The following is a 27,620-nucleotide window of genomic DNA, read 5'->3' as shown; positions in this document are numbered from 1 at the left end:
AGACTGTCTTGTGACCAGAATTAATTAGAAAACTTTTAATTTCCTGAGAGTGACTGGGAAGTCACAGGGTCTGCAAGAGCTGTTGTATCTCTAGATTTATATGTAGAATACATATGCATCTATCTGCAGGGTCAACAGGAGACAAAACATATTTCATAATTGTACCTTGTGTGTACAGCTTGTTTAATGTTCCTGTTACACAGTTCACAAATCTTTTTCCTTCTATTCATGGTCTGGTTCTGCCTATATTTATTTATCATCTGCTGTTTCTAGCCCAACCCAACTTCCTACCTTCCAATACCTTGGATGTACATCCTCTCTCTGGCATCTGGGCTCTCTCCTGTATGTCTCCCTCTGCCAGGAAGGCAGCTGCACCCTCTTCTCCTGCCTGCATCACAGCCATTCTGGAGGTCTGAGACCTAGTTTCTCTTTCTCCAGGAAGCCATTCTTCCCTCTTCTTCCCCAACACTCCTGCATGGTTAGAGAGCTCCCATGGGAGTCCCCAGCCAGCAGAGCTTCCCTCTGGCTGATCACTTACCCCTCTGTGCTGCTTCCTCTCCTCTCAAAACTGCCTCCTTCTTGAAGGCAGGGACCACGCCTTATTCATCTCCCTATTTTTAGTGTCTAGTGAGTTTCATGTGATGGATGAGTAAATAAATGGTATCTCCAATGTCTGCTATACGCTTCAGAGGACCTGTGCAAGGCACAGAGTGGGCTGTGAATTGAAACCAAGACAACTAACTGAATTCTAAATCTCTGCATTTTCTCTCGGCCACACAGCCATTTCCTTCTCCTAGAGCCAGCATTTTCTGATTTCAAAGTGTCCACAGCTATAAGTGTGTGTGGAAAATAGTCTACTTAGGACCCTCGGTCTCTGTTCCCAATGTTTTTCTCATCCATATGTCAAAGAGCTATTTCCTTTTGGCTTGAAACCAGACCATAAACAAAGGCCAGAGAAACTCTGGGTTATTTTATGATTCCAGTTTAGCCTTTCTCTCACTCTCTCTTTTTTAAAACATCGTTTGAACAGAGCATATTTATTACTTGGCAGGCCAATAAAATGTAAATAAGGTTTGCTGAAGAATGGCCCAAAATTCTCAGGAATTTAACATTTCACAACAACAACAAAAACAACAAACCATGGGAAGGGAGGCGAGGGGACTAATGTTTAATGGCTCTGAGTAAATGCCCTGTTATTTATCTGCTTTCTCCCATGTAACACTCAGAACAACCCTATAGGGTAAATAATCATTATCCTCACTTTCTGGATGAGGAAACTGAGGTTAAATAACTAATTAGGGCCCTCAGCTAGAGAGACCCAAAGCAGGACTCACACCTACAACACTGACCAGCGCTGTGTTCTTGCCATGGCCTGGACAGAGGCCACCAGCCAGGGCAGCAGACTCTAAGCATGGCTCTCTTTTAGATTCTGTTGAAAGTTATCAATCTTCGTCCCAGAAAATGAACTCTGCATCTTTATTCACAGTTTTGCATAAATTTTAGACAGTTCATAGGCTTTTCTTAAAGCCCATCTATAAGCCCCGCAATTAAGAACCCTTTAACTAAAGAATGAAAGTAGCGTCGTCTTGGCTTAATCAATCGTCTAGGACACTTTCGTACTGATTTTCCCTGTGAGACTGAAACTCACGCCTACGGAGTCACTCAATCTTAAGACTCACATATGTCACAACTGTGGATTCTTGATATTAAGAATTCATCTAAGCAGAGAATTACAAAGTTTTAGTTTTAGAATCAGCAAAATCTTAGAATATCAGAGCTGGAAGGGACCAGAATAGAGGCAAGTCCACATATAATTTCATTCTGCAGCTCTGACAGGTTGGAAATATCAGACAGTGAGCCTAAGAAAAAGGACAGGGCCTGCTTGAAGCTACCCAGTAATAGTGATGGAATCAAGATTCAAACCGACACAACATTGTAAAGCAATTATCCTCCAATTAAAAAATTAGTTAAATAATTTTTAAAAGAAAAAATAATATTCAAGCCCTGGTTGCTGGCTTTCAAGATCATCTGGTTAAAGGATAATCTTTGGAAGGAAAGTCATGCAGTCTGCACGGGGCTGAGAAAACTGGGGACAGAATAACATTTGTTGAGTACCTATCAGGTGTCAGGCAGGCCAGGGGATTTGTATCATTGCACTCCTCTGATAACTGTGCAAAATCAGTATTATTATTTTTATATTACAAACGGGGGGACAGGCTCAGAGTGGTGAGGTAACCAGCCCAAGGTCACACAGCTAGGGAAGCATCAGTGACTGTGTCCATTGCTATATTATCTTCATATAGTAGAGAAGGAGAGTCAGAGAGCAAGAGCTTGGTAATGTTTAGCTGGGGCTTTTCCAGAGAGAAAAATTAAGCTGACAGATACATATGTTCTGGGCTTCTCTGGTGGCTCAAACAGTAAATAATCTGCTCGCAATACAGGAAATCTAGGTTTAGTCCCTGTTTCAGGAAGATCCCCTGGAGAAGGAAATGGCAACCCATTCCAGTATTCTTGCCTGGAGAATTCCATGGACATAGGAGCCTGGCAGACTATAGTCCATGGAGTTGCAAAGAGTTGGACACCACTGAGCGACTAACACCGACTAACACTGATACACATGGTCTGGAGTGTGAGGAGGTGGACACTATTGTGGGCCTTGGTGAGGCATCCCTCAGGATTCCCTGCCTCCCCCAGCCCTTCCCTGGTCTTCCTCTCACCCAGCATCTTCTGATAGCTAATGTGGCCTCTGTGGTTCCCAAGGCTGGGAAGGGGACACTCTAGGTGACAGACATAAAAAACTTCACCATGGGAACTGCACATACCCACTCACTGTGTAAATCAGATGGTGTTCTGAGGTCTAGGTCCTCAATTGTGATGACCCCACCAAGACCCTCTGCCCCATGAACCTTACCAGCGCAGCCCCTGGCCTCTTGCTCTACCAGCCCCAGCTATTTTCTTTTACATAAATGTGAGTCCTCATTTACTGTTCTGATGATCTAATCAATTGTTGGTGTTCAGTCGCCCAGTTGTGTCCGACTCTTCGAGACCTCATGGACTGCAGCCAGGCCTCCCTGTCCCTCACTATCTCTCGGAGTTTGCCCAAGTTCATGTCCGTTGTATCAGTGATGCCATCCAGCCATCTTATCCTCTGCCACCCTCTTCTCCTTCTGCCCTCAGTCTTTCCCAGCATCAGGGTCTTTTCCAATGAGTCAGCTTAATATTTAAAGCCTAAGGGGCACACTCCTATACATTATTTCATTTAACCTCCATGCAACTTAGTGAGGTTAAGTGTTAACTAGGTCCTCCTGCTACAGACAAGGACACTGAGGTACAGTGAGGTTATATAACTCGCCCAAGGTGACACAACCAGTGAATGCCTGAACCTGGATTCAAACCCTATTTGTCTAAATGGAAAGTCTGTTCTCTTTTCACAAGTATCTCTATGGAGTTCCCATTGCAAGGGTTAAGACAGCAGGAAGGTTCTTGGTGCCTTTGTGAAAGAGACAGCTCGCCTCAGGGAGGTTGGAGGACTTGCTGAAGGGCGCGCTCAGGGATGATGCTGGTATTGTCATCAGATCCAGGTCTCCTGACTCCCAGTCTGGAGGACATCCTCCCAGACCATATTGCCATTCCTATCAGACCATGTAATTTCTTTTTCTGATTGGGACACGAAGCCAACAGCCAACAAGGATCACAATCTGTCTGCCTGAAGTCTCCCTCTGAGGAGATGAAGGCTTTTTTTTTTTAAATGCATTTCAAACAAGAACTAGGTTAAATCATGCTTGTGTGTGTTGACTCGGCCTGCATGTCCTTGGAGAAACTCCAGGTTCCTCTTCTTGTCCCCTGGATGGCAGACAAGACTGAGTGGCTCCAACAGCACAATGGCCTCTTCTGCTCCCGCTCCATCTCACTACCCACCACACTGTGCCCCTTCCTGTCACTAGCTCCTGGTCCCCACCAACATTGCCATCCAAACGTTTACCAAGTCTTCTCAATTCCATATTCTAAACATTGCATGGCACCACTCAAGTCTAGTTCTGAGTCATCTCCCAGCTGGATTGTCATAACAGCTCCCAGCATGCCCCTGCCTACAGCCTTCGCTAATCTGTCCTTCCCACTGCAGCCAGAGGCTTCCCACTGCTCTTTAAAGCCCTTCTACTGCTCTCCATTGCCTTCATGTTCCTTCTAGTTCAAATTCCTCACAGGCTGCCATTTTGGTCTCATCTCCTGCATCTGCAGTCCTTCAGCCATAATGCACCTGTCACAGCTTCTATACCCCATCTTCTTGCCTCCCCTCTCTGTCTGCGATGCTGTCCCTCCAACAACCCACCCCAGGCAATCTGCCTAATTTCTACTCAATCTTAAAAAGTCAGTTTAGATGTCACTTCTGCTGTGAAGACTTCCCTGACTTACTGAAACTGTGTTTGAGCCTCTTCCTACCCCTATGTGTAGACACTTTTGTCTTTAGTATGTTCACTGCTATGAATACAACCCCTGTGCCTAGAACTTTACCTAGCTTATGGCAGACACCCACTGTGTTTTTTTTTTTTGATTGGAGTATAATTACTTTACAATTTTGTGTTAGTTTCTGCTGTACAACAATGTGAATCAGCTATGTGCATACATGTATCTCCACCCTCTAGAGCCTTCCCCTCTATCCCATCCCATCCCATCTCTCCAGGTCAACACAGAATATGAACTGAACTCCTACTGTGATACAGCAGCTTCCTACTAGCTATCTGTTTTACACATGGTGGTGTATATAGTTTTAAATGGACATTTCCCATGGTTCTCTGGGATTCCTCCACAACAAGACTTACTATACAGATTATAAGTGTGCTTTTCCTTTTTCCAGCTCCCCAAGTAGACCAGAAGTTCTGTGAGTCAGGGACCAAGGCTTCTTGGTCAATATTTTACCCCAGTGCTTAGTAGGATTCCTAGAATGCACTAATGGTGTGCTAACGTTTGATGAACAAGGGTTGGGTGTTGAGGGGAGGAAACCCTGGGTCTGGGCCAAGGGAGGGACATTCTGCCAAGAAATTCATTTTTTCCAACACAAAAGCATATTGGAGTTGCTGAGATAGGGTAGGAGAACCCATCAAATTGGACATCAGACATTGGCCACAAACTAAGTACAGGCCACCTCTGAAGGGACCCTCATCTCACTGAGATGAGTCACACGTGGGATCCCTTAGGTGCACATGCTCAAACTCTTCTTCCAGGCAACTCCTTCTATTTCCTTTGCCCTGACATCAAAGGTGAGCTAGGTATGGGCAGTGTGGAATGTGTCTAGGTGTGGAGCACAGCAGTCAGTGGGTCCTGGGGAAGCCATGTGCAGCACACTATCAAGTGTGTGTGGCGGGGGGTGGGGGTGGGGGAGGGTTGCACTGTGGCACATAGAGATGGCCAGAACTTTGGAAAGCAAGGGTTTTCCGATGTAGAGCAGAGCCTACTCCATTGGTCTGTGTGTCAGGTGGTTATTAAAGCAGGCTTCAAAGTGACTGTGAGGGGACTCTCCCCCAGTTCTTACCACGATTTCTACATTGTTGTACTGGATCTGGAATACTGGTTTAACACCTGGTCTGCCAACTACTTTCCCCTCCCTCTGAGGACATCACCCTGCCCTCCCTGTTCCCTGCTTGGTCACTGGCTCACCCCTGAGCCACGAGGATGCAACAGATGGTATGGACTAGCGCTGAGTCATGTCCTGACCAGAAAGGAAGCTTTCCTGCACAGAGTGTGATGATAATTCCATAAACTCTCCGCATGGTTGAAAGGAGGATGCCCACTTCTGGGGAGACAGAGTCTGTATACAGAGAGTTAATATCATCCTTTTCCTTTCTTCTCCATCAACTATAATTCTTTCTCTGAGAAAACTCAATGTTCAGAAAGGAGACATGGGTCAATCCAAAACAAAAGGGTAAAGATAAGCAGAAACTGTCACAATCAGACACAACCCCTTATGTAGTGACCTTGAAATGAAAATCAACACCCAGGAACCTAGAATTACTAAACAATCCCTAAAAAATCAAGCAAGCTAGAAGGTGACCTCTAGTTTCATCATGACACACTTTGGGGTTCTTGTGGACATTTTATAAGTAAGCCAAGAGGAAAAGTGAGTTGGCAAAGGAAATGCAAAGGCAGAGAGAAAGATGCTCAGAGGATGAGTGGGAAGGTGGGGAAGGTGGGGAAGGTGGGGAAGATGGAAGGAGGCTGAGGGGAGAGAGACAAGAAAGGAGGGTGGAGGGGGGAGAAAATAGAGGAGGGAAGGAGGAACGCATCAAATGAAGTAAGAGGGAGAGACAGAAGGAGATGGGACAAGGTGGGGACAGGCAAAAGAGAAAGCAGTGAGCAGAAGGAAGGGGGGGGGAGCTGGAGCACAGAAAGATGGAAGGTAAAAAGAGATTTGTTCTAGAGACCAGATTTGTGGTTGCCAAGAGGGTGGAGGAGGGAGGCGGATGGACCAGGAGTTTGGCACTGGTAGATGCAAGCTATTATGCTTAGAATGGATAAGCAATAAGATCCTACTGTATAGCACAGGGAGTTATATCCAATCTCTTTGGATAAACTATAATGGGAAAGAATACTTTAAAAAAGAATGCATAAATGTGTATCTATACAAGTCATTTTGCTGTATGGCAGAGATTGGCACAACATTGTAAATCAACTATACTTCAATAAAAATTTTTTAAAAACCCAAATTTTAAAAACCTAAAAAAGATATATTCAGAGTGAGAAAGAGGAGATCAAGACGAAGTCAAGGTCTTTCTCAACTGGCTCAGGATGAGCTTCTGGCCTGTGTGCTTACATACCTTAGATGATGGAAGACTCACTCTCTTATTGGGGGCAGAGGAGAGAGAGAAAGATAGGCCAGGACAGGTATGGGTGGGTCATGGGTCCAGGTTCCTGAGGAATACTTGAGGTGTAGCAGAGGCATATGGGGAGGGGTGTCCATTGGGAGGGCAGGAGGTAAGCGGGTGCACCAGAGGTGACACCAGCAGAACCATCCATATCTAAACTCACCCCAGGGTCTCAGCCCTCACCTGAGTTGGAGACCAGATTCCTGAGGCACCTAGTAAATCCTGGCAGACCTGGGTACTCTCAGCTGGATGTGAGCTGGCCCAGGGCTGGGGGAGGGGAAAGGGGAACCTGCCAAGGATACAAGCTTCTTCCGTGTAGGGCACAGCAGCTGTGGTGCCGCCGATGATGTAGCTGTAGAAGGAAACCTCGAGGGTGTAGCAGTAAGAAGTGTGGTCCAGCAGCCCACCGAGGAAGCGACGGCCAGTTCCTGCCTTCACGGCATCCCGGTTAAAGGATGTGCTGGACTGTGAGAGACAAAGAAAGGAGAAGAGAATCAGGGCTGGAGATTCACCCCTGCAGGCTATGGGACCTTGAGCGAATCTTACAGCACCTATGGGTCTCAGTTTCCTCATCTGAAAAGTCTGATATGAATCCCAATTTGCAGGATTACTATAAGGATGGGTTACATAGACAATTAAATGAAAGCATCCAGCATGGTTCTTAGGTTAGTAACTTCCATTTACATCACTTTGATGACAAAGGTGAATATAGTCAATGCTATGGTTTTTCCAGTAGTCATGTATGGATGTAAGAGCTGGACCATAAAGAAGGCTGTGCACCGAAGAATTGATGCTTTTGAAATGTGGTGTGGAGAAGACTCTTGAGAGTCCCCTGTAGTGCAAGGAGATTAAACCAGTCATTCCAACCCAGAATATTCATTGGAAAGACTGTTGCTGAGATCCAATACTTTGGCCACCAGATGCAAACAGCTGACTCATTGGAAAAGACTCTGATGGTGGGAAAGATTGCAGGCAAAAGGAGAAAGGGGTGGCATAGGATAAGATGGTTAGATAGCATCATTGACTGAATGGACATGAAGCTGAGCACACTCTGGGATATAGCCAAGGACTGAGGAGCCTCTTATAGTCCATGGGGTCGCAAAGAGTCGGACATGACTTGGCAACTGCACAACAACAACAAAGAGAACAAATGCCAGAGGTCCGTGAAAGCAGACATCAGGGCCAGGGCCTGACTCTGGGAGGTGCTCAGTGAGTTTCTTCTCTTGTTAAAGCTGAAGTCAGATCAGCTAAATAAAGGCCAGCTCCTCAGACAAAGCGAGGGCGATCTTTCCCAAGAGTCCCTCTCCCTGACAGGTGACAAGCTGCTTGTGGGCATGGGCAGAGCTTGTTTACGTCTGTCTTTATCACCCACACAAGACACAGCACAAGTAGGTGTTCTGTGAATGTTAAAGCAAATCTAACTCAGTGAAAGACAGGGTGGCAATGGGAAGGAGGGGGTGGTCTGGGGAGGGGACCTGGGGCTGGCTGACAGCCAACTCTTGACTCACGTAGGAAAAGTCCTCGGCGTTCTGGCAGAGGAGCTTGGGGAAAACCGACTGCCTCTGGAACCGCTCTTCATCCTCAAAGATGTTGCCGTACATGAAACCATTCATCATGGTGGAGTGGGCGTGGATGTCGATATAAAACTCCAGGCTTGTTTTCTGTTGAGAGAAAGGATAACAAATGAGATGTCAGAGCCACAGAGTTTGCCTTAAACACACACACGTGCGCCAGTGCGCGTACACACACACACACACACACACACACACACCCCATTTCCTTTTGAGCTAGCCCTCTGTCTACTCAGTTGTAGCAATGTGAGGGATTGAGAGCCGCGAGGATCAATTTCTCCTTATCTTGAACACCATCTGTCTTCAAGGTCTCAGAGCACTGCCATTAGCAGTCCTCTTTCGAGGTCTTCTGAAGTAATGCTGCCTACCCAGAACAGTAAACACATTCATAACTAAAGGCTTTAGCAGAATTTGTGTCTCTGATTAATGAGAAATACCTTCAGATAACGTTATTATATTTACATTGGGCCTGCTAATGGTTTTGCCCCAACTGGGTCATTTCTAACAGAGGGAGTCTGGGGTAAATTAAATCATGTACCCTCTTTGAAATTTTTATTTGCAAAACGGGTATTTTAATCCCAACCTCGGAGAGTTAGAGTGGGAATCCAACTCAGTAACAGTCATTACTATCATTTACTGCATAGTTAATGAATGCCAGATTCCATTCTGGGAGCTTAACATAGGACATCTTAGTTAATTCTGCTATTTAACCTCATTTCATGATGCCACACCTACTCCACAGTAGTATATAGTGTATGGGATAAGTAACCTTGCAATTTATAAAGATGATTGTAACTAGTCTTTCTCTGCTCTCTGCTCACATTCCCTATTCAAGGCACTCCCTACCTTGATATGATATTATATATTAACCTTCTCAATTATGAGCTCCCTGAAAGTAGAAAGAGTGTCTGGAAAGAACCCAGTGCCTGTTCATGAAGGATGCTCAGTAGCCAGATGCAGAATGACTAAATAAACCACTCAGAGGGATAACTTCAGACACTGTAATGGACTGGCAGGAACTGGGGAACTTTCAGGCCCTTAGAGGGCTTCCCAGGTGGCTCAACGGTAAAGAATCTGCTTGCCAATGCAGAAGATGCAGGAGACTCAGGTTAGTTAGATCCCTGGGTCAGGAAGATCCCCCGGAGAAGGAAATAGCAACTCACTCCAGTATTCTTGCCTGGAGAATCCCATGGACAGAGAAGACTGGTGGGCTACGGCCCATGGGGTCACAAAGAGCAGGACATGACTTAACAACAGAGCATGCATGTAGCACACAGGCCCTTAGTACTTCAATATCTCTCAAATCTGACTTTCTCTTCTTGTATATCAGTCTGATTTATATCTGTTAATAATTTCTGAGAGTAACAGGGGCCTCCATTGGGGAAGGGACTTGTCCAAGTTCATGGCCTAAATGGGACTGAAACCCAGGTCTCCTGACCCGTTTGCACAGTTAATGTAATACCATCAACGAGCAACACTAAAAACAGCCAAGGCAAAACCTGGTCACCTTTCCATCCACTTTCTAGCATTCAGTCCTGGGAAAGAAGAAAAATCCATGCTTAGAAGAATTCTCCCTCTGTGGGACACTTTCAAACGAAGTTAAGACCAAATGAAAACCATGTTGCTTCTAGACTGTGGGCCTGATGTCTGTCATTTCATTTGCCTCAGACTTGGAGTGAAAAATTGTGTCTTGCCGAGCTCCCAGTTCTCTGGGTGGCATAAACTGCCTTCTGAGAGATACAAGATGCACAGCTCTGTGTGATATTAAACTCATCATTTTCAGCTTTGAAGGTGGAATACACAATGATTCAACAGGAGCCCTATAAAAGTCATCTTTGCAATTTTATTTTCTTCAATTGTCTGTTTTTTCCTCTGAGCTTTTGATGAGCTGCAGAGGAAAGGAGGCGGTAGAGAGATGACTTAAAAAATGTGGAAGGAAAAAATCGCAGTTGATAGCTCTAGGTGTGGGCTCAATTGGAAACCAGTTTCTCTGACCTTTCCCAGATCAGCTCAGGGTGGGGAGGTTGCCTGATTAAAGCTGGGAGTGAGTTAGTGAAGGAGCAAGAATTAGAACCTGGATCCTTGGAAAACCATTTTGGACTGGCTTCTACTGCCCCATCCCGACACCTAGAACCTGATCTGATTCGACTTTAAATAACCAGAAGTGAATAATATTGATTGATTTACATGGTTCAAAAGTCAATTAGAGGGACCCCTTATTCTTACGAAGCAGGGCAAAGGCTAACAGAGCTTTGCCAGGAGAATGCACTGGTCACAGCAAACGCTCTCTCCCAACAACACAAGAGATGACACTACACATGGACATCACCAGATGGTCAATACCAAAATCAGATTGATTATATTCTTCACAGCCAAAGATGGAGAAGCTCTATACAGTCAACAAAAACAAGACTAGGAGCTGACGTGATTCTGATCATGAACTCCTTATTGCAAAATTCAGACTTAAGTTGAAGAAAGTAGGGAAAACCACTAGACCAACTAGACCAGGTATGACCTAAATCAAATCCCTTATGACTATACAGTGGAAGTGACAAATAGATTCAAGGGATTAGAACTGATAGAGTGCCTGAAGAACTATGAACAGAGGCTGGCAACATTGTACAGGAGGCGGTGATAAAAACCATCCCCAAGAAGAAGAAATGCAAAAAGGCAAAATGGTCCTCTGGGGAGGCCTAACAAATAGCTGAGAAAAGAAGAGAAGCAAAAGGCAAAGGAGAAAAGGAAAGATATACCCATCTGAATGCAGAGTTCCAAAGAAAAGCAAGGAGAGATAAGAAAGACTTCCTCAGTGATCAATGCAAAGAAAGAGAGGAAAACAATAGAATGGGAAAGACTAGAGATCTCTCATGAAAATTAGAGATACCTGGGAATATTTCATGCAAAGATGGGCACAATAAAGGACAGAAACAGTGTGAACCTAACAGAAGCAGAACATATTAAGAAGAGGTGGCAAGAATACACAAAAGAACTATACAAAAGAGATCTTAATGACCAGATAATCATGGTGGTGTGATCACTCACCTAGAGCCAGACATCTTGGAATGTGAAGTCAAGTGGGCCTTAGGAAGCATCACTACCAATAAAGCTAGTGGAGGTGATAGAATTCCAGTTGAGCTATTTCAAACCCTAAAAGATGATGCTGTAAAAGTGCTACACTCAACATGCCAGCAAATTTGGAAAACTCAGCAGTGGTCACAGGACTGGAAAAAGTCAATATTCATTCCAATCCCAAAGAAGGGCAGTGTCAAATAATGTTCAGACTACCACACAATTGCACTCATCTCACATGCAAGCAAAATAATTCTCAAAATTCTCCAAGCTAGGCTTCAACAGTACATGAACTGAGAACTTCCAGATGTTCAAGCTGGATTCAGAAAAGGCAGAAGAACCAGAGATCAAATTGCCAACATCCGTTGGATCATAGAAAAACCACGAGAATTCCAGAAAAACATCTACTTCTGCTTCATTGACTACACTAAAGCCTTTGATTGTGTGGATCACAACAAACTGTGGAAAATTCTTCAAAAGATGGGAATACCGGACCACCTTCCCTGCTTCCTGAGAAATCTGTATGCAGGTCAAGAAGAAATAGTTAGAACTGGACATGGAACAATGGACTGGTTCCAAATTGGGAAAGGAATACATCAAGGCTGTGTATTGTCACCTTGCTTATTTAACTTAAATGCAGAATACAGCATGCAAAATGCTGGACTGGATGAAGCACAACCTGGAATCAAGATTGCAGGGAGCCATCTGTATGTCTTCTTTGGAAAAGTGTCTGTTTAGGTCATTTTCCTACTTTTTGATTGGGTTGTTTGTTTTTCTGGTATTGAGTTCTATGAGATGCTTGTATATTTTGGAAATTAATCCTTTGTCAGTTGTTGAAAAGATGCTCATTATTAGAGAAATGCAAATCAAAACTACAACGAGATATCATCTCACAGTGGTCAGAATGGCCATCATCCAAAAGTCTACAAACAATAAATGCTGGAGAGGGAATGGAGAAAAGGGAACACTCTTGCACTGTTGGTTGGAATGTAAATTGATACAACCACTATGGAAGACAGTATGGAGATTCCTAAAAAACTAGGAATAAACCCACCATATGATCCAGCAATCCCACTCCTAGGCATATATCCCGAGGAAACCAAAATTGAAAAGTATACATGTACTCCAATGTTCATTGCAGCACTACTTACAGTAGCTAGAACATGGAAGCAACCTAGATGTCCACCGAAAGATGATGGATAAAGAAGTTGTGGTACATATACACAATGGAATATTATTTAGCCATAAAAAGGAACATATCTGAGTCAGTTCTAGTGAGGTGGATGAACCTAGAGCCTATCATACAGAGTGAAGTAAGTCAGAAAGAAAAAGATAAATCTTGTATACCAACACACATATATGGAACCTAGAAAGATGGTACTGATGAATTTATTTTCAAGGCAGTGATAGAGAAGCAGACAGAGAGAATAGACTTATGGACATGGGGAGAGGGGAGGAGAAGCTGAGATGTATGGAGAGAGCAGCATGGAAACTTAACATTACCATATGTAAAATAGAGAGCCAATGAGAATTTGCTGTATGTCTCAGGGAATTCAAACAGAGGCTCTATCAACCTAGAGGGATGGAATGGAGGGGGGAGATGGGAGGAAGGTTAAAGAGAGGAGACATATGTACGCCTATGGCTGATTCATGTTGATGTTTCACAGCAAACAACAAAATTCTGTAAAGCAATTGTCTTTCAATTAAAAATAAATAGTGCAAAAAAAATGCAGCCAGAAATATCAATAACCTCAGATATGCAGATGACACCACCCTTATGGCAGAAAGCAAAGAGGAACTAAAGAGCCTTTTGATGAAAGTGAAAGAGAGGAGTGAAAAAGCTGGCTTAAAATTCAACATTCAAAAAAACAAAGATCATGGCATCCAGTCCCATCACTTCATGGCAAATAGATGGAGAAACAATGGACACAGTGACAGACTTTATGTTCTTGGGCTCCAAAATCTCTGCAGATGGTGACTGCAGCCAGAAATTAAAAGACACTTGCTCCTTGGAAGAAAAGCTATGACCAATCTAGACAGCATATTAAAAAGTAGAAACATTACTTTGTTGACAAAGGTCCGTCTAGTCAAATTATGGCTTTTCCAATAGTCATGTATGGATGTGAGAGTTGAACCATAAAGAGCACTGAAGAATTGATATTTTTGAACCGTGGTGTTGGAGAAGACTCTTGAGAGTCCCTTGGACTGCAAAGAGATCAAACCAGTCCATCCTAAAGGAAATCAATCCCGAATATTTATTGGAAGGACTGATGCTGAAGCTGAAGCTCCAATACTTTGGCCAACTGATGAGATCTGACTCATTTGAAAAATCCCTGATGCTGGGAAAGGCTGAAGGCAGGAGGAGAAGGGGACGACAGAGGATGAGATCATTGGATGGCATCACTAACTTGACGGACATGAATTTGAGCAAGCTCTGGGAGTTGGTGATGGACAGGTAAGCCTGGCATACTGAAGTCCATGGGGTTGCAAAGAGTTGGACATGAATGAGCGACTGAACAACAATCTTATCATATATACTTAGTAATTTTATCTCCTCTTTTTCAGTTTTTATGCTTCTAATTTCTTTTTTGTGTCTAACTGCATTGGCTAGTACCGCCACAACAATTTTAAAGGATCATCTATTTTCTCTATTTTTTTTGGCCATGCTGCATGGCTTGTAGGATCTTAGTTCCCTGACTAGGATTGACCTCAGGCCACCACACTGAACACACTGAGTCCTTACAATTGGAGCATCAGGGAATTCCCAGAGATTATTTAGTTTCTAAGATCTCTTCCCTCTCTGAGAGTCTAGATTTTACCTGGAGTAGAAAAGGGTCTAGGAAATTAACCTGCATAGGGTCTGAGCTTGAAGTCCTAGTTCTTTCTCTTCTTCATTGCACAGATTTAGCACTTTGTTGGCAATACCAAAGACCACAGATACTAATTTCATCACCATCCTAATTATGTTTGTGCCTAAACTGGCTTTATGGGCTCATGTTGGTCCATTAGAACAGAGCAAGGAAGGCAAGCAGAGTTCCTAACTCTGGTTCTAATGTTCACATAATCTACAACCATGAACAGTAGCAGCTGTTCACTGTGCCTCAATTTCTGCATCTTTGAAAGTGGCTGTTGGATGAGAGAAAAGAGACATGGCTTTCTTAAACTTTTCATGATTTCATCTCACATTCTGTTAAAATAAATCCCTTCATCTTCTGCAAATAGCTTCTTGCTTGGGCCTTAATGTCAGTACTTGTTACAGTATAGGTATCCTTGTGTACTGTATAGATATCCTTATTACTGTATAGGTATACTTGTATACTTGTTACTGTAATCTGGCTAGAAGGTATGTCTGTCTGCTAGAAAGTATGTCTGTCTGCTAGAAAGTATGTCTGTATAGGTATACTTTTATACTTGTTACTGTAATCTGGCTAGAAAGTATGTCTATCTGCCCATGAGCCCATTGAGGACACAGACTGAGTCTGACCCCATTCCATCATTTCTTTCTTGTTTTACTACAATAGCTTCTGACCTGGTTTCCTTGCTGTTTCAGAGAAATCTTTTAAAATGTAAATAAATAATGGCTCTTCTTTAACTGAAACTGCTCTATCCCTCCCTATCGCTCACAGGATAGACTCCAAACCTCTTCATATATTATAAAAGGCCCTGTGTGATCTGGCCCTTGCCCCCTTCCTACTATCAGCTCTCACAACTTCTGGTCTGATACTCTATACTTCAGTCCTATGATGCTGCCTAGAGTACTTCAAACCTCTAGGCTTGTGACTTTCATTTCCATATTTATGCATAATAAATATCTCCTCTGCCTGAAATACAAATTCTCTTTATCTGGGTAATCCCGAGACAATCTTAAGACTTAAGGCAAACTAAGGAGATGCTCACCAGTTCCATATCCTTTTCCTGGACCATGGACAACATCTCTCAGTTTCCCATAGTATTTGGTTGGGATCAAAAGGGATGTGGGTAGTAGTAATAAGTTCCACTTCCAGGCCTGGCCATCAAATACATACACAATTGCTCACATTCTTGCTCTTGTGCTTGGAAGCTACATGTAAAATCAATGGTATTGTAATAAGGAAAAAGGCTAGTTTGCTGAGTCAACACTGGGAGGAAAATTGCCAGACAAGTCACTTGATCTGCATCAGACTGTAATGAACTTTTACTGTATTAAGCCATTGAGATTTGGGGACTGCTTATTATAGCATCTAAAATTGTTCACCTGACTCATACAAAAATATTAATTCAAATAGCCATTTTTATCCTTCAGGGATAAGTGAACAGCCTCCTGTGTCCTCTCACAATTCTCTCTCCTGGCACTGACCACATGGCATAATCATGCTTTGTTTATTTCCATCTCACATTAGGATGTGAACTCTTTCAAGGAAGGGACCATACATTGTTGTTTTTTTACATTCACAGGACCGGAGCAAGCCCTGGTATATAGTAGGTTATCACTAGAGGTTTAGTGCGAGGAATGAATAGAAAGTGAATCAACGAATCGATGGAAGAATGAGTGAATTAAATGAATGAACAGCTGCATCTGAACTTTTTCCCAGCGGTCAAATGAGGTACTTTTTTTTGTGGCTGTGTCAGAGCAGAGGGTGTGTTGCTAATGCAGGGCCCTTAACTACAATTTTGGGACTGAGAATAGAACGAGGGGACAGCATCTTTGTTCTTTCCTTCCAAACTTACAAACCTTAATCAAAACCAAGTGATGAAGGGCTGTCCCCTTGCCAGCAGCCAACAGCTCATTCTGCAACAGGGGCCTAAAGAGTAAATTAAAATCAGTGCCAATAAAATTAAAACTACCTTAGGGCATATTTGGAACATAATTTAGTGTGGAGTTTGCTTCCTCCTAGACACCAGGGAGGAAATGAGTTTTTCCTTTATTCTATATTCTGAGCTGCTTCACCTAGGCTGGCACAAGCCTAAGTCTGAGCCCGGTGCTGTGCTGTGGGGCTGCCTCCTCCACCTTAGGGCAACACTTCAGGGCTTACCGCATATTCAGTCTGATGAAGGAAGGGAAACCAAACCCAGGAAAGGCAGAGGGATTTATCTTAGGTTTGGAGATGAGAAAGAAACTGAAGCTTAGGTGAAGATGAGGGCAAGTTGAGGAGGGGCAGCAGCTTACTCTTCTCTTTGTACAGAGGAGGGAACCGAAGCTCAGGGAGTTTAAGTAACTTGTCCAGAGTGATGCAGCAGGAAGGGGCAGAGACTCAAACCCAGGCTCTGGTTACAAGCCCACACCCTCCATCCTGCCATGCTTGCAGGAGCTCTAGTCCCGCAAGGCAGTCGCCCTCATTACAGGAAGGAGGCCCCACGTAGCCCCCTTCATCTCCGAGCTGGAGACTCTGATCCTACCAGGCTTAGCCTCTCAAATAGGTGGACGATGAGGGAGCAAAGAGGGTTAGAGAACTTCCAGATGACTGTCCTGCTAAACTCTGCCCCATGGCAAAGGCAGCTATTTATCCATAGACCACAGGCTGAAAAGCCCCAAATCTATTCTTTTTGTTATCAACCAAATTATCTCCCTATCTATTTAGAAGTTAAAAGTAGATATTTATGGAAGTTGGGGTGCATGTCCTAAAGAAGGAAAGAGAAATTTTCAGAAAAATACAGACTCTTTCCTTAAAAACAACTGAACAACTCCAAAAGACAAAACAATGTCTTTTATCACGCAGAGCCTGGATCTCTGAAGCAGCCCAGTGAAGGCTTCCCTCCTCACCAGGAGTGTGGCCAAACTGAAATTCCTGCTACAAGAAAGCATGCAATGAATCGATGTAGACAAAAAGAAAAAAAAACTACACAAGAAACCCAGGCAGCCAGCCCAGAGCACAAAGGGGATGGACTGTGGCCCCTCTTCTCACTCTCTAGCCTTGCAAACCGCCCTAGCACATGATGCTGCTGCTGCTGCTGCTAAGTCACTTCAGTCGTGTCCGACTCTGTGCGACCCCATAGACGGCAGCCCACCAGGCTCCGCCATCCCTGGAATTCTCCAGGCAAGAATACTGGAGTGGGTTGCCATTTCCTTCTCCAGTGCATGAACAGGAAAAGTGAAAGTGAAGTCACTCAGTCATGTCTGATTCTTAGCGACCCCATGGACTACAGTCTACCAGGCTCCTCCGTCCATGGGATTTTCCAGGCAAGAGTACTGGAGTGGGGTGCCATTGCCTTCTCTGCTAGCACATGCAGGTCCTCCTTTTTGTGCTTCTGTGTCTGTGTTCCTACAGGCAGGATGCCTACTCTCCCTCCTGGTAACTTCTTGCTAATCTTTCACTGACAGGCCCAATGGCCCCTTGTCCATGAAGCCTTGCTTGACTCTCCCAGGGACAGTAGCTCTCTCCTTTGGACTCCTACAGATTTTTAAAATACCCTTCTATTAAGGCATTTATCAGGATTCCCAGGTGGCTGTAGTGGTAAAGAACCCACTTACAATGCTGGAGACTTAAGAGACACGAGTTCGATCCCTGGGTCAGGAAGATCCTCTGGAGAAGGGCATGGCAACCGACTCCAGTATTCTTGCCTGGAGAATCCCACAGACAGAGGAGCTTCGTGGGCTATATATAGTCCATGGGGTCACAAAGTCAGACACCACAGAAGCGACTTGGCACACAAGGCATTTATCATCCAGCTTATTCATTCATTCATCTGACAAATATGTACTATGAACTTACCATGCTCCAGGACTTGTGGGTTAATAAGAGAGATGAGGTTTCTGCCTTTGAGGAGGTGGCATCCTGGTGGGGATGACACAGCAGGAACAGCAACTAAGCAAGGTGATGGTGGATTGTAATGCATGCTAGGAATGCAGGAGGTAAGCCACAGGATGGTGAATGAATGAGTGGATGGAGCAGGGTCTATTTGACATAGTGTGATCAGGAAGGGCTTCTGATATTTGAGCTCAGCCTTAAAGGATGATAAGAACAAGCCATCCAATGAGACAATTCTGGGCAAATAAAAGCCCTGAAATGAGGACTAGCATGACTTTCCTCATAGCTCAGTCGGTAAAGAATCTGCCTGCAGTGCAGGAGACCTGGGTTCAATTCCTGGGCCGGGAAGATTCCCTGCAGAAGGAAATGGCAATCCACTCCAGTATTCTTGCCTGGAAAATCCCATGGACAGAGGAGCCTGGCGGGCTACAGTCCACGGGGTCACAAGAGTCGGACACGACTTAGCGACTAAACCACCACCATCATGACATTTTCAAAGACTGGAGGGAAGGCCAGTGGCTGGATCGTGGTTGACACTAGAGGTGAGACTGGAGAAGCTTAAAGGGTCCAGCTCACACAGGGCCTTGCAGACCAGAGTCAGAGTTTGGAGCATATCCTGTGTCCAGTGGAGGCCACCTCAATAGGGGAATGCTGTGAAAGGATCACCTTGCTTACTGAGTTGATAATGGATTTTAGTGGTGCACAGGTGGCAGCGGATGAACTGATCTAAGAGATAATACTAGCTTGAATTGGAGTGGTGACATAGAGATGAAAAGAGAGGGACATATTTAATAGATATTTTGACTACAGCTCCATAGGACCTGTACGTGGTTTATGTGCAAGAAGAATCAAAGATGGATCAAGAGTTTGTGACTTGAGCAACTGAGCAGATAGTGGTGCTGCAGAGAGATGGAAGAAACTGGGATGCAGACCAGTTAGGAGAATGGTAAGGAAATCAAGAGTTCTGATACAGATCTCTGCATTTGAAAGGACTATCAGATACCAAGTAGGCAGTTAAATACGTGAAAATGGAGCCTCCAGGAGGGGACTGGACTAGAGCTGTAAAGGTGGGCATCATTAGCTTGGAGATGCTACTTAACATTACTGGGAGAAAGTCTGGATTCAGAAGAGATCCCAAGACTGAGCCTAGGATCCACTAAGATTGAGAGTTTGGGTAAAGAAAGAAGCAAAGGAGGGAGACTGGGAAGTGACCAGGGGAGGAGGAGGAGACAAGGACAGTGTGGTTTCATGAAAACCAAGAGAAAAAAAGGGGGAAAAAAAAGAGAAAGGATTTAAGAAGGAGGGAGTGGTCTGTAAAGGCTGGGACTATCCCTGGCTCACCTCTGTACCTCCAGGGTGTCTTACAGGATCTAGAGTACAGTAAATCCTCAGGGGGCATTTGCTGAGTTACAAAAATCAGTAAGTGAGTGAATGAACCAGGTATCCTGGACTCAGAGAAAGGGGTCGGGAAGGATGTAGTGATAGGGGTTTTGGGGCCTAAGATTCTAGCCAGCAGAGCTACGGAGGGAGGATAATAATAAGATGGAGGACTTTCCTGGTGGTCCAATTGTTAAGAATCCACCTTCCAATGCAGGGTATACGGGTCTGATCCCTGTTCAGGGAACTAAGTTACTACATGCCACGAGGCAACTAAGTCCACGTGCTGCAACTACAGAGCCAGCTCCCCTCAATGAGGATCCCAAGTGCCGCAACTGAGACCGAATACAGCAACTCCCCCGCCCCAAAAAAAACAAGATGGTACTTACTACATGCCGGGCACTCTGGAACTCTACCACAACTGTATTTGATGGAAACATCATTTACAAGTAAGGAAACTAAGAGAGGTTAAGCAACTTGCAAGGGAACCCCAAGACCACACACAGTGGTAACTGGTAGAACCCAGTCTGGCTCTGCCGCCTGCACTGGTAACCATGACCCCAGCATTGGAAGCTGGTAACGTGTATTAAGTGCTTCCTGTGTAGGGTCTTGTAATAACAAGCCTATGTGGTAAACACTGTTATCACACCGGGGCAAAGAGCTCACAGGGGGCAGAATTGAAATTCAAACCTTTGTCTTTCTGACCGTGAAATGAAAATATCTCCTGCCATATTAATAAACAAGAAATGCCACAGCCATCAGCAATTTCTGGCCTCCAAATGTGAATGAGGGCTCCCCAAACTGCCATCCAGCAGATGCTGCCATCCCGCATGCTGATTGCTGAGGAGCTGGGGGAACGCAAGAAGCAAAGTGAACAAGGAAACAGGACTGGCCCCAGACAGCTGAGGTGCATATGAAAGGAATGAATTCAGTGAGCCCAGAAGCTTGCATCTTCCCATACATAGAATGTTAAATTTCCTTAACTTGATACCTGATCTTTGATGTTCAGACTGCCTGCTCCTTTTGTTGCGAACTTATATAGCCTCCTGCCTCCTTGGAGCAGTTTTCTCTCCCCAGGCTCTGAGTCCTAAACATTCCCACCAAATAAAGTAACTCTACTTTCAGATGGTGACTATATTATTAGTCAACATGACTGAAAATGTCTAGGACTAAGCTCTTCATCTCTAAGCCATTCAGAATGCCTAGCTTCTGCAACTGTAGCTTCTTGGGCCTCAGCAGGATAAACTTCAGGACAAAGGAAATTTGTGAAAGTAATGCTTATGTGTGGGGAAAAATCATCTGTAGCAGCAAGGTAAGGAATAAAAATATTTTGTCTACTTCCAATTTTGTCTCTTACAGAGGTAGAAATTGTTAGGCAGTCCACGTAGGGTTGCGGCCTTGGTTCTTCTTTTCTAATTTCAATTTTAATTTCAACTGACTCCCTCACATAAGTGTTTTGCTTCATTAACCTAAAGCTATACTTGTTGCTCCAGTTTCTAGGCATTCAGAGGAATGCTTCCCTGGCCTGGAGGGTCATAAAACATCCAGACCCACGACAAGACAATCAGTAACTACCGTCCAACTTATCAAGGAGAAAAACTCCAGGTGGACCATTAACTTTTAAACATGCATCTGGTCCCTAAATAATGGTCTGGGGTCTTGAAAAAGGGTTGATTCCATGTCTGGGGAAACTGATAAACTGGGAACAACAACAACAAAAAAGCCATAAAAAGACTGGGCATTGTGGCTTTTAAACAGATTGGTCGGAAATTATGTACATCGGGCCCCGAGCCAACCAAAAATGAACAGATCAATTCTAATAAAAATATAAACGGTGTTATTCCTGCCTTTTCAGGCACTTCACTCTCTCTCAGTGCCTATGCTGTGAGCTTTGTATCTCTATCCTTTAAAATAAACTCTGGTTGTGTGAGTGTTTGCTTGTTTGCAAAGTTCATTTTTTGGCTCTGTGAACAGAACTCGGTTTCCCATTTCATTACAATCCTACTCTATTAAGTGAAAAGTAAAATGTACATGTAAATGGAGGCATTTCTGCATCTCTTCTAAGTATCTGGGAAGAGTCAGGTCTGGCCTGGTAGAGGGAGCCTTCCTCTGCTTCCGTTCCCTCCTCCACCCCTGCCTCAAAAAAGGGAGAGAGAACAGCAGCTCAACACAAGAGGTCTGTGTTCATAACAGACCTTTCCAGAGCAAAAGAGGAACAGCTGATCTCTGTCTCCTGCTCCCAGGTTGATTGAGACAGTGATAATGATGATAGAAGGGTAGTCATAGGACCACCATGGTTTTGGGATCTAGGCTTCCCTGGTGGCTCAGATGGTCAAGAATCTGCCTGCAACGCAGGAGACCTGGGTTGGGAAGATCCCCTGGAGAAGGGAATGGCTACCCACTCTAGTATTCTTGCCTGGAGAATTCCATGGACAGAGGAGCCTTGTGGGCTACGGTCCATGGGGTCGCAAAGAGTTGGACACGACTGAGCAACTAACGCTGTATCTATAGAGTAACATATTACACACCTCAGACTTGGCTGCAAGTGTCAGTTTAGTCATGGGTTAGCTTTATGACCTGAATCTCAATTTCCTTATCTAAAAATTGGGGATAATAATTCCAGCCTCACAGGGTTGCCTTGAAGTCAAGTGAGGTGACTGGCTTTGCACCTGGCAAAACACCGAGCAGTTTATACACTCTCAACACATCGTTTTCAGTCATACAGCGATACTGTGGGCAATGCTGTGCTCAGCACCAGGGATATGGACCTCTTTGAGTTCAAAACCTTACAGGGAAGATGGACATTTAAAAAGTAAGTGCATGTGCAATGGAAGACTTGAAGGTGCAGGGGCTATAGGAACACAGAACTGAGAGGGGCTTGGAAACCCAGCTTACATAAATGTAAACTGTTTCCTTGTTCAATAGAACATCTATTGACAGTAATTATTATCTAGCACATAAAAACTATTCTCACACCAATTAGCTCATTTGATTCTCTCAAGGATTCACTGAAGTAAATGGAATAGTGATCTCCATTTCTCAGAGACCGACTTGTGAAGATCTCATGGTAAGTTAAAAGCTGACTGGGACTCTAATTTACATCACATAGCCCCCAGAGCCTCTGTTTGATTCTCACCCTTGGGGGTCACCCAAGAGTTCATTCCTGCATCTAGAGTGGACACAGATCTAAGTGGAACAGCCAGGCCTTCCTGCAGAAAGCTGCAGTCTGAGCAGGAAGATGAGACAAATGGAGAAAAGGACTGAGATATAATATTTAAGCCTGGGAGAGCCGAGGGACATTTTAATTTCATAATTAAAAGTTAATGTTGCTTCATTATAAATCAAAGGCTGATGAAACTAGGGCACCCCCAGGAACATATTAAGAGCTCAATAAATATGTGTGGTCTGAATGCTTAGAGATGTCTCCTAGAGGAGTTTGTTAGCTGATCCAGAGAGGTAATAAATGCAGGGCTAACTGCTGAGCTGGGGCTGCTGTAGGTCCTCAGGAAATGGTAGTTCCTTTCTTTCCAGGAAGTTCATCTTGGCTCTTCTACTCACATGATCTATGACTCTGGAGAAGACCCTCTCTGCTCTACTCAGAAAGCAGATTTGGTGACTTCTCTGGGCAACCCACTCCAGTGTTCTTGCCTGGAAAATTCCATGGACAAGAAGCACCTGGAGGGCTACAGTCCATGGGGTCACAAAGAGTTGGACACGACTGAACATGCACACACGCAGGGTCCGTTATGCCCTGAGAGCTTTATATTTTTTAATCATCTCATTTTCCTGCCTTGCACAGTTTAATTTTTTTCCTTCTGTGGCCTCTGAGGACAGAGCCTGCCAGCCTTTCCCACATGAACTCCTTTAAGACTTGAGTTCATGGTCCTCATCTTCGGCATGACCCTGCGGGGAGACAAACACTGCAAGACGGAAGCGCAGCCCTGTCCCCACGCTAACGTGGTCTTCCTATCCAGCAGAGAAGATGTCACTGACTTGCAAAAAAGGGTTCCAGGGTGCCAGCATTCATGCTGAAATGATGCGCTTTGTCCCAGAGAACAATGAGATGGTCCCCGCCTGCCTATTCAGTGCAGGCGGCAGCGGGGAAGGGCGGGGAGGAGAAGGTGTAGGCAGGGGTCCCACGTCTGTTCCTTGGCTCTCTCCTTCCCTCCCCTCCTCTCCCTTCCTGCCCTTCTCTCTTCTCTCTTCACTCCTTTCTCCTCCTGCTCCCCTTCCCCACCATTCTCTCTCGTCCTGGTACGGTGGGTGGGGGAAGACAAAGAGACGACTAAGTGTCCGTGAGCCTTCCAGGTGCTCTGGGAGGTGTATGAACATGGGGTGAAGTCACAGCTGAGGGACCCATGGATTCACTGGGTGGTCAGGGAAGACCGTGGAGGAGAGAACTGCTGAGCAAGGTGTGGAAAGACCAGAAAGTTCTCACTGAGTAGGTGAGAAGGTGAGGAGCTGCCAGCTCCTAGGAGAGAAGGGCATCCTAGACAGAGGGAGGAGTGTGAGCCCAAAGCCTGAGAGCAAAACCCACCCAGTCTGTTTTGGGAACTATAAGGTGTTTAGCACCATTAAAGGGTACAAGGTGGAGGGATGGTGGGGTGAGGAGAGGGACTGGAGAAGCTTTCAAACACCCATTCATGGCAGGCCTTGCAAGCCACTAAGGCACTGGGACTTGTCCTGCAAAATAGAAAATAGAGAGCTAGAGAAGTATTTTATGGAAGTACAACACAATTACGTGTGCCTTATGAAAAGACTGTTCCACAGGCTGTGATGAGGAAGAATTGGAGGTTATAGGCTCAAAGGCATAGAATGGTTAGAATATTTTTGTCGTAGTCCAAGTGAAGACTAACTTAAAAAAGATAAGATTATGAATTAAAGTAAAGGGGTAAGGATGAAAATGTGGGTACAGATACAAGGCACATTATAAGGTATTAGTAAGATTGCCAGCGCTCAGTATGGAACCGAAATTGGTCTGATTCTCAGGCTTCTGGCTTGGGCAGCTGGGTGAATGGTGGGGCCATTCCCTAGCACTTGGGGGTGATATCATCTTACAAGCTTGAGTTGGATATTTGCCCCCTAGTTAGAATAAGATGCTATCAGATGATCTGTGGTCTTAGGTTATGACATTTTGATACAAACCAGTTGTTTTCCCCAAAAATGCCTATTAGAGAGAAAGAAACATGTTTCCTAAGCAATCATTTGTTTCCTATAAAAATAGTGTTCTTTATTAATATGGTTAAACATATGCACTATTGCACGTTTTTGAAAGGATATAGAATCAGAATATGATTTAAAAAAAAAATCATAACCCCACATACACACACTCAAACACCTGGGCTCCCTTGTTGTTGATCAGTTGCTCAGTCATGTCTGACTCTTTGCGGCCCCATGGGCTGCAGTGTGCCAGGATTCCCTACTGGAATGCAAATGGGATGAGGGCAAGGGTTTTCTCAATCCATTACTTTGCTACAGGCTCTCCCTCCAAAGAGAAAAGATTAACTGTTGTGGATGCATCGCTCATCCAGGAAGCAGATAGGAGTGAGGGGGCAGTTGTGAGAGGTAAGCAAGGGTTGGATAAGGCGGTATAGGGATGAGTTAGGCTTTATCTCTTGGTTTTTAGGGAAGTCCCAAGACAGTTTATGTTTCTTCATCCACATCCATATCAAAACCTTCATCAATAGCCAAGATAGGGAAGCAACCTAAATGTCCACCGACAGAGGAACGGATAAAGAAGCTGTGGTACATATATACAAGGGAATATTACTCAGCCACTCAGAGAATGAAGTCACGCCACTTGCAGCAACATGGATGGATCTAGAGATTATCATACTAACTGAAGTTAGTTATCAACTATACTCCAATAAAAATATTTTTAAAAAACCACATAGAATGAGTTTGTGACTTCTCTGGCTCTTGGAATTGTCTGGAATTCTGCTCCCCCATCCCTGTTCCTTTGAATATAAAATACTATTGACAACTTACAAAACTTGTTCACAGTCATTATTTTATTCTTACCCTACCCATGTGTAACATCTTACACAGCTAGGAAGTAGCAGAGCCAAGGACAAAACCTATATTTTCTATTCAGAGTACAAGTTCTTCCCGCTAGGCCATTCTGCCTTGATCCTCTAATTTTGGACTGGTCTTAGGGGAGTCATGGAAGATATTTATGCGAGTATTAGATCCTCAATGGCCTGCCTCCATTTCCAGCCTCATTTCCTACTGTCTGCTGACAGGCATCTGATGGTTTCATCATGCCACGTTGACAGTTTCAGACCATGCCATGCTCTTATGTGCCTTCCAAGGCTTCAGTTGTGCCATTTCCTTGGCCAAGAAGGCCTTGCTTTACCTAGCCATTCTCTAGGGCTCAAGTCAAGCGTCACTACCTCTGTAGAAGTTTCCTTAACCCACCTGAGTATGGTGGACCATGCCCTCTTTCACTTACGTTTTCACTCAGCCTTCGGTTTTTGTTATACTTCTCTCACTATTTCATTATTATTGCAGTGTGTGTCTATTTCCTCCATTAGAACCAGCACTGGCAGGACCTGAAATTTTGATATCTCCAACACCTACCTAGCACAATGACTGGCACATAGGAAGTACTGAGGAAATCTTTGTTGGTTGAATAAATGGATGAGTTCTGATGGAGAAGAAAACATCCCTGAGCAGAGATGATCTCCATCCTCGACCTGCTGACGGAAATGTTGACGAGGAACAGGGAGAGAGAAAGGCAGACATCAGAGGAACATAACAGGGAAAAAAATCTTCTCTGCTCTCTCTACATTCTTTATCCTCTACTTTTTTTCCCCTTCTTGCTATTGGAACAAAAATGAAGAGTACATCATATGCAAAGCTATATTTTCTGTTTATTGCCACCAGGTTAATAACAGTAATGGTGCGAGAAGAAAATGAGGTGTTATGTAAAATCCTGCATTGCAGATTTTGCTGCTGATGTAAAGAACTCAATAAAGTGCAACACTTTAATCATAGAGATAAAAATCACACAGCAGCTTCACACAGGCTCCCAGAGCCTTAAGACAAAATAGTTGTGGGGAAATGAGAGATGAGAGAAGAATATTATCAAGCATCGGGAAAGTTATGTTTGGGCTTTTGTGGGTTTTTTTCCCCTTCATTTCTAAAAACACAGAATAAAAATTTTCTATTTTCTTCCAAGTCATTGTCTATGAATTTCTGTGCTCTCTAGAGGACATGCTCAGACTTCTGGGGAAAGATTTGCTCATTCTTTGTTAAAAATTGATTTGTTTAGGGAGAACTGAATTCCTGCCTTTTGGTGGGTCAGTGGCCCTTAAGAAAATAGGGGTTGTCTCTAAAAATGAAAGAAAGATTCGATTGGAGGTAACAAAAAAAAGTAAGTTGTTTGTAGTAAAACCTCTATTTTTATGATGGCCTTGTGATGCAGGAAAAAGATCATAGCAGCCAAAGATCATATCAGGAGATGGGAGCTCTTGTACCAACTCAGCCAACCTTGGGAAAATCTCCTTCTTGTCTCCAGATCTCTGTTTCATCATTCTTCAAAGAAGGGCTTACACCAGATGTTCTCAAAGGTCATTCCAGCTCTGACACTTAGCAGTCTGTGAGGCTCTGGGTAAGGCTATGGCTTGGTTTTTGACATTGGCTATTGTGGTTCTGGACTATTGCAGGAGCCACCCAACTGACCTTTCTAATTCTACTCAGAATACCTCCTTCTCTCCCTCACCACCCAAATTCACTCTCCATCCTACAGTTGAAGTGATCAGACTGGAGTCAAGTGAGGAAGTACCTGTAGGAAGACCCTCCAGGTGAGAGTATCCCTTAAGAGATCATTGAAAAGCAAGGAAGCTGGTATGTAGAGCAGAGGGAAGGAGGCAGAGGGTCATAGGAGAGGAGGTCAGAGAGGTGTTGAAGGGCCAGATCAGGTGTGTCTCACAGGCACTGAAAGGGCTGCACTGCCCCCAGGCACCACCCACCGAGTGCTCCCTGCAGGAGCCACTGCTTTGGCAGGCAGGAAACGC

General features: G+C 44.3%; 1 protein-coding gene across 8 annotated transcripts in view; it reads right to left on the bottom strand.

Moving 5' to 3' along the window:
* Nucleotides 1–27,620, bottom strand: part of LOC145504408 (BEN domain-containing protein 5) — a 1,377,102-nt gene that overhangs the window by 57,422 nt on the left and 1,292,060 nt on the right. For 7 of the 8 annotated variants that reach the window (XR_014052189.1, XM_081485144.1, XM_081485143.1 and 4 more), the window contains 2 exons: nucleotides 8,369–8,521; nucleotides 7,163–7,325 (listed from right to left, as the gene is read on the bottom strand). Coding sequence is in view for 7 of the 8 variants with exons in the window: in XM_081485144.1 (XP_081341270.1) it covers nucleotides 7,163–7,325; nucleotides 8,369–8,521 (316 nt within the window). In the remaining variant the exon portion in view is untranslated. Of the gene's footprint in view, nucleotides 1–7,043; nucleotides 7,326–8,368; nucleotides 8,522–27,620 lie in introns of all 8 variants that reach the window. The other variant, XM_081485149.1, reaches the window with a different exon arrangement.

This window comes from Giraffa tippelskirchi, chromosome 5 (genome assembly GCF_054371585.1).
Source record: "Giraffa tippelskirchi isolate mGirTip1 chromosome 5, T2T-mGirTip1v1.2.pri, whole genome shotgun sequence".
NCBI classification, from domain to species: domain Eukaryota; kingdom Metazoa; phylum Chordata; class Mammalia; order Artiodactyla; family Giraffidae; genus Giraffa; species Giraffa tippelskirchi.
Note: the sequence above shows the minus strand (reverse complement) of the source record. Positions and strands in the feature narration are given on the sequence as shown.